General features: G+C 31.3%; 1 protein-coding gene across 1 annotated transcript; it reads left to right on the forward strand.

The window, feature by feature from the left end:
* Positions 1-805: 805 nt before the first annotated feature.
* Positions 806-7325, forward strand: LOC121131497 (uncharacterized; the record flags this gene model as incomplete). The annotated part of the gene is made up of 9 exons (XM_071893968.1): positions 806-1093; positions 2001-2102; positions 2919-3212; positions 3545-3713; positions 3776-3884; positions 4553-4947; positions 5021-5113; positions 6825-7007; positions 7074-7325. Coding segments are annotated over 9 exons (1885 nt in total), but the record flags the coding sequence as incomplete, so codon positions are not given.
* Between the last annotated feature and the right edge of the window lie 953 nt (positions 7326-8278).

Here is an 8278-nt window from a genome sequence, read left to right on the forward strand (position 1 = left end):
CTCAAATTGACAAAGATATAAATATATATAGCTTTTTAGGAGGCTATTTTTAATTACATAAAAGCTTTTTTTTATAGGTTTTTTTTTTTTTGAAGCTATGAGGCTTTGAATAAAAACCACCTATTCTCACATTCAAGCAAACATAACTAAAGTTATATGCATTATGCAAACATTTCAAAAATGGTTTTAGAATTTTTTTAAATTCGGCTTTAAAATATAATAACACAATTTATCCCGATCTTCAATACCGAGGGCTTAAATCAGCATACAATCTTAAAAATAGCAAAAAAAGTATGGCCTTTTTCCGAAGGCTACGAGACCCTGAGAAAAAGAAATAGGCCAAATTTGGAATTAGTGGATTAAACTCGAATAAATTGAGCATTTGTTGTTCTTGTAGTATATAAAAAACTGTGGGTTTAACAGTGTCATCGACAATTTCAACTATTGATTGTAATGATGTAATGAAAAGTAATTTCCTTTAGGACCGGGGTTTGAAAGTCAAATCAATTTATTCCCAAAGGAAAAATAAATAAATAAATAAAACTTGAATTGGCTCTGGGTTTTGTCAACAACTCTTGTCTCTTGAGCAGCCCGTAAATTAATACAAATGATATGGTGTGACACTCTTATCTATAGGTAATATTGTATCTTCATTTCTAACCTTTGCCAACTTTCATTGCTGCAGACTGAAGATTTTAATCTGCTACAGTCTTACTATCCGGAACGCACAATGAATGTTCCTTTGTCTTTTCCATGTTTTTCTTTCTCTTTTGGGTTCTATTAACCCTTACTCTTATCTTTTTAGACACAAATTGTCATCAATGCTACATACCACTTGTACCAACATTACTTGCTTCCTCTGCATTTCCAAATCAAGTCTGAGCAGCTCAGCCCACAGGAATTCATATTCTATATTAAGAAAACCTCTAATAAGATACAGATGGAAGACTTACGTATTACAAATATAGGAAAATGCTTTTTTTTCTTAGATGACATAAAAAAGGAGATGATTGACGAATCAAACAGTACGATGAAGGTTACTTTTCCAAAGTTTATAGCTCCAGATTGCTCTGGAAAGGATGAAGACATGACGGTATTTCTTTTATAAATGATAAATTAGTAACAAGGTTAGTATGTTCGTCATGGAATCGGACTCAAAAGCCATCTCATAGAACACTCTTTGATAAAAGACGTCGATATATATATATATATACCAGTGACGTCATCATACATAAATCTTATATAAATTTAAAAGGCCATTATTATGATTAATAGCAAGTTATTATCGTTCATGAAAGGGACTGAATGTTTTATTAAAATTATAAATCAATTAGTCAACTAAATTAATCAGATACATAGATTGTATGAAATATGACAATAATACGAGTAAATTATCCTTCTACTTGGTAATATGAAAAATTTGACAAAGATTTTATCATTATTATTTAATTCTTGAGGAGATAATATCTAAGTTTGACATTTCACCAAGTGTGTAAGTGAAGGGGTTTCTACAGGGGACGGAGGAGAGGATTTATTTGAAGGTATTTAATTACGCTTTGGGTACACACCGTCCTTGCTACATTGTTTTTTGTTTGTTTTTATGCAGTTTAAGGTATTAAGTTCACAATCAAAAATGAGGTGTCGACAATCAAACAAACTTTACTTTATAAATATAATAGTCAGAAAGACCAGGAACCACTTTTTATTTTTAGTTTCATAACTCAGAATAGGTTGAACTTATACTTGGTTAGTTTTAACACACTAGGTATGTCTACTATTGTTTAAATCTATCGAGAGATTACAACAATCAGTATTTTTTCAACAAATTTGAATGGATATTGCCATATATGGAGAAATATTGAATTTAATCTATTTTACTCTGATTTAAAAAAAAGCCAAACATGTTTGATGTGAAACATAACACATAAGCAAATAATGAAAAATTGCAACTGTCTCTAATATCTCCAGGACAATAATAATATTGTTATCATTATTTGAAGGTTGACCTGGAACTATTTCTGGTGTCTCAAGATACAACTATGGATGGAGAGACTACACTTGACATCACTTCTGGAGAAATAAAAAAGTCTACCATAATAAAGGTTAAATTAGTATCATTTTACTATTTAAAGGTGGCGTATCATTGATATCATGCCTGTATACAAAATGTATTATAACTTTCAAACCTCAACAATTATCCTTTTCAAATGAAAGAGGATCTATGATCTGAAATGGTGGAAGAGAAAATGCCACGTTAGTTTGCTTCCAGAATTTTATTTATTATGCTACTTTATTATAATTTCTTATAATCAAAGATACCTTGAAACCCCATTATTGGAGTTTCAGTACCTGAATGATTTTTTTGATATTCTTTGTGCCAAAGTCTTTTCATTTTTTTAGTGATCAATGTGTTTTTTTGAATTATGGTCTTGTTTTTCCCTATTTTCCATTTCAAATAATATTTTCTAATTGTATAATAAAATGGCTCGACTATTAAATATAGGCAACCCAACAAGCTCTTGTGATAAATGCCATAGATGCTTCAAAAAATTATGACGTGTGATTTTGGAATAATTATGACGTGATTTAGTCGTATTCAAATAATTAAATGGAGTGTCTGAGGCTGTTGGAGCAGAGATCTATTTGCACAATAAATATACAAAATATCCGGCAAGCCTTGTTCCTCTTTTCGACGTTAATTTAAACTTAGACACAAAATAACCAAATTAGACAAAGAGTGAGTGTGATATATGGGACCGGTGGCAAAAAATTTTAATCCTCATTTTGTAATACCCCCAAGAATTATTATTGAGAGATTATTTTTAGGAAACACCCAAAGGTATAACTCTGTATACGCATGATATATGTGATAGCCACATTCATAACTATTTTTATTTATTCATTATTCTATATTTCAGATCAGATCTCTTCCAGCAAGTATTAAACAAGTCACAGCTAATATCACTTTAAAAGAATCTATCATACATCTCAAGCCTGGAGAGCTCAAATGGATATATTTTAATATTGAGTTGCCTCCAAATTCATATTCAAAAATGATTCTTGCTTTGAAGAGCTCCACATTTGGGAATGTGGCAGCTTTTCATGTCATGGATTTGAACTATTCAAAAGAGGATACTAAATATAAAACACACAGTTTTTTACCTCCATTCGAACTCAAAAGATCGGAAGTGAATGATAATTATCCCTCACAAGTAATTACTTTTTTTTTAAACTGTGAAAGCTAAATACTATAATTTTTATTATTATTTTTTGGATGTATTGACTACATTACAAAAAATCCAAAAATCCAGAGCTGAAATACAGTTCAGTTCATACTAGGGTTTCTCTCTTGAAATCCACTTTACCTAAGATTTATCGAGCTTTTACATAAACACGTTATCATTAAAAACAAAATATATATAAACAGTACGGTTTCAAAGATTGTGTCACTTTTAATTGTGACGTCATTGAAGACATTATACAAAATATTGGTGCAGGTGTTGGTTGAATTGTCATAAATATTTCAAATAACCTATATTTTCAGAAAGATGTAATTAATGTTGGACCAATCCATTTATCATCTGGATTGACAAAAGACGACTTTGTTTTTAAAATTTTGGTTAGAATGACAGATGATGATTTTATCACACATAATTCTACTCAAAGTCTACTGTTAGAGTGCATTTACCCGGCATCAAGTTCGAATGTGACAGGTATGACGACAAATAATTATAATCCAATTTAGAGAAATTCAAAACTTTATCAAAATTAAAAGTGCTCCAAGAAGTTATTGTTGTTCGAAAAATTTGGCAAAGCTATGCTCATATTGAAATGAGTGGCTCAGTGTTAAATGGTAATAGCTCATCAGCTGGGTTCTGTCCAGGGTGAGTAAGGACATTTTATATAAAACAGAGGGGCCCGATACGAAATTGTTGCGATATTTAATGAATTATTTTTGATGGGATTTTATAAAGAAAAAAAAACAGAGATTATTTGTTTCTTTCTGATAGAATAATTCCCATTTTTTAAAAGTGAATACTAACTTAAAAAATATATGTTTAAATAAAACTGATATATTATCTATTCACTACTGCTAATTTCAATGTTTGCTAGATATAGTTCGTTATAGCAGTAATTTATTTTCTCTCCACAAAATCATATATCCTACTGCTTATGTTAAAAAAGGTCTAAATTCAGTAATACTAATTAATTTAATAAATGTTGCGATAGGTAAACAGCTCTCCTCCAAAACATAATAGAAAGGAGAATCATGTTATTTTCCAGTTTCTTTAGTTTTACATACTGACAGGGGATTTTATATTACTGACTTAGGCCTCTCAGGTAAACCCCGTCAAAGAGGAGATGACCAAATGTCTAGGGGCATTGATAAGAGGGAAGGAAAATAATTATTTCGATTGAGGGGATACATGAAATCATGAGCTATCTAAATACGGGTTGTGAAAAGTTTTTCTTTTTTATTCCTGTCAATTTCGTCTCGGGATCCCTGTAAGTATATTTTCATAAATTAAAAGTATATAATTGCTATACATAGATCAACCGTTCAAATTGAATTACGAATTAAACACTCGGATAAATCAAGTGGTGAGTGTCATTACTCCTTACTCCGGATTCTTAAAGCGCCAAATGTAATATATGATGAAGCAGTCAATTCATATGAAAGCAACTATCCTTTGAATAACATGACTGTTATTGTGGATTCCACAACAAACCTTCTTAAATTTCGATTTGATATGATCGACCTGTCAACGGATATTAGTTTAAGGTTTAATTTAAGTGTGAAGGAAGATAAAATTGGGCTCTACTCAAATGGTTCAGCCAAATTGGTTCTGCTGCCACATATGATTTGTCATATAAAGACCCTGAAGGAAAGCTATGGAGCCTCTTCTTACTCTATCATAGATTTCAATTTCTCATACTGTAATACACGTACGTTAAAATTCAGCATAAACCCTTTTACTTAATATGAATACAATTATAAAGAATGGTTCTTCATTTTTAGCATTACGACAGATACCAATGAATCAAACATGTCAAGTTAATTCTAATTCTATTTATCCAAATACATCTCCACTGGACATTACAAATGCAAAAGGTATTATCAGAAATAGTTATCATAAGACAGGCTCCTCCCACCATTTTTGTAAGTGAAGGATCAAATTAACCTGTAATTAAAAAAGAATTGGGTGAAGAACTCTCCTCATTTCCCCAGACATCCCCTGTTTTATATATTCAAACGGTGGCAGAAGGCCTGGCATCCGCTGCCGATGCAGTTCTTTTTAATGGCGTCCTAGTTCTGGCTGATAGTGACTTTGGGGGTCTTGGTGTTTAATAACACTCTCAGCCATCCTCTGGACATGCATCCAAAAAGTGTAGTCGAGAGGTTCAGCATGAGAGCTATAAGGGGCCAAAAGTTTCAAAAAGAATTTAAAAAGTATATTTAAAAAGAGTTTTGCAACGGAAGAGATGGATTACTTTCATTGCTTGTGTCGAGACTGGATTTAAAACCCTAACAAGGTTCTTTCTACCCACTTTTTGATGGCTTTCTCGATAGTATGGTGTGAAACTCAAAGATATCTTGCATTGACCATCTTAGACTTCAGTGATTGCCCTGGGATGTTTTCTTTAACTCCTTCTGGTTCAATTTAGCCCTTTTGACAGTGCCCTTCTTCCACTCCAACGTTTCGAACTTGCTGATGGCGTTGAATTTGCTCCAGTAAACGCCTAACTGCTTGTAGTGCGCAAATGGAAATTCGTAGATCACGTTCAAGTCTCATTTTACGTAAGCTAAAGAGCTTAAATGGGTTTGGTTTTGTTACTAATTGCTTATGCTTTAATATATTGATATATGAATTAATTTCAAACACTCAACCTTCATTAATTATTGAATTAGCAAGTTTTCTGATTTTATTGTAACCCTCAGTATTTTGAAACCGTTTAAGTTTAACCCATAAAGTTAAGTTACGAAATTCAACCTAATATTTACAGTTGTGAAAATTTGCGAAATCCACGTGAGCGTTTATAAAAATGTATATTTAGGTAACTTTCAGAGACGATAGAGCTACTTTATAAATAAACTACTTTCTTGATAATCCGTTTGTTTTTTTTTTTTTTTAAAGATAGGAATTACAATTAATAAGAATAGTATTGTCTGCAGTTACTAGCATATAATTTTTCTATTTCAATGTACTCTCATGTGGATTAAGATAATTTTCAAATTTAATAATATTGATATAACATTATATGATGCAAACAGGTTCAAATAGGGAGCTAAAATGTTTTACAGAGGGTTTTTATTTATTATTTTTAGAAACATTTTCTTCCATTTGGTCTATAAATAGATACTTGGAAGATAATTAAATTATTATCATCTATTAATTAATTAAATCCATAAAAGTTAAAAAAAAAATCGGCGATTTGACAAAACTATATTAATTCATTATCAGGTTGGAAATCAAATGTAAAACATCATAGTCTAACAGAACACCGATTGGATTTTGATTTCTTACTAGGGATGTTATTGACTGGATTTTACTTTGAATCAGACTCAAATTATGTTATCCCCAAATAAAATTTCACTTCAGTTTTATCAAGAATGGCTATCATTCTCAAATTTATTAAATTAAAGCTGAACCCAATCAGTTTATTAAGTTTCCTCAAGCCATGAATAGACGATATGTTCGAATAACAATGAAAGAAGTGTCAAAGCCATCCCAGTTGGATCAAAACCCCATTTTCATGAAAAAGTAAGCTCCATTTTACGTTGAGTAATTCCCTAATTACTTCATTTATTCATGTAATACTAGAGTGGACGGGTACAACAATATTGAGCAAAGAAACCTACACTTGTGCTGCTTCATCTCCAGACACGTTCATCCGATGCTACATAGTAGATACCAAGAACAAGATCTTATATGTTTGCGACAAGGATACAGATCTTAATACACCAATTTGCTATTCTCGACATCATGAAACTGAAAATATTAAAAGTAAAGTATTTTGATTTTTACTATAACCTACGTTACAATTTATGAATTTCATTTTTCAATGCCTAGAACGTCCACTCTATGTAAAAGGCAGAAGAGGTTACAAAAATCCTGGACGAGTCTTTTTCTCAGGACCAGATGGAAAGGCTCATCTATCGTCAACAAATGGAGAAGTTATTGAGACTCATCCAGCACTTGATGCGTCCCAAATTTCTTTTTTAGAGAGTCACATACACCTTCCTGGATATGAACCTTCGGAATGGCCATCTAACATTTCTTCAGTAGAAATAAATGGAGTGCCTTATAAGGCAACCTTTGAGGGTATCTTAATTGGGGATGTTTTAAAAATAAAATGGAAATAAGAAAGAATAAAATAATATTTGTATGTAATTTACTTTTAGTCTCGTGAACTTAAAAATTATAATTTTAATTGAAGTATGGAAGTAAAGATCAGCATTTCTTATAATTGTAATTTATGTAGACCTACATTAGACTATCCCATTTTCAGAATCAATTTTTTGTCCCTCCACATATACACTTTTTGCTGACGACAATCAAAAAACAAAAACTTTGCCCTAGTTTGAGCTTTTACAAGTCATTTTTGCCGTGGTAGAGGTTTTTTTTTTACCTACACATAAACAAACACGACAGCAATACACAGGGAAGATATTTGTCTCACTTAATTGACCGTCATAAATTATAATATTATTAGACATGATGGATGATTCATATTGGACAAGACTAATGGTTTGAAGAACAAACATTATCATAATATCAAGTAAAATCAGTTATTTCCACTTCGTTATGATCGAGGATGTGTTAGAAGAAGAGGTGGTTGGCTTTATTGATGCAACTGTCCATTAAGAGGTTAAAAATATTTGGATCAATTATTCAATTGTTAAAAGCCCATTTTAGAAAGTACTTTAATTTGAAAAATATCCCAAAAGCAAAAGAAATGACTTTTTTCAAAACAAAAACTAAGCTACTTGTAAATGTATTTCATGACCATCCATGAGAGAAGTTTTTGTTGGATCAAAGAAATGAGAGAAAAATGTTATAGGCGATGACGATAAGAAAAAACAGTTGAATTAATTAAACGACGTCAGAGGGAGGATGGAAAGTCAATAAAAAAAAAAAACAGTTATATTTCACTAAAGAATCGGATTTTGTCAAAAAAAAAAAGTCCATAATGATAAAAAAGTGGATTTTTTCCAGAAACGTGTCCAATAATATAGGCTTTCTGACAGATATGCCATCGACTTCAAGGGCAAATC

Source organism: Lepeophtheirus salmonis, unplaced genomic scaffold (assembly GCF_016086655.4).
Source record: "Lepeophtheirus salmonis unplaced genomic scaffold, UVic_Lsal_1.4 unplaced_contig_7554_pilon, whole genome shotgun sequence".
Taxonomy (NCBI): Eukaryota; Metazoa; Arthropoda; class Copepoda; order Siphonostomatoida; family Caligidae; genus Lepeophtheirus; species Lepeophtheirus salmonis.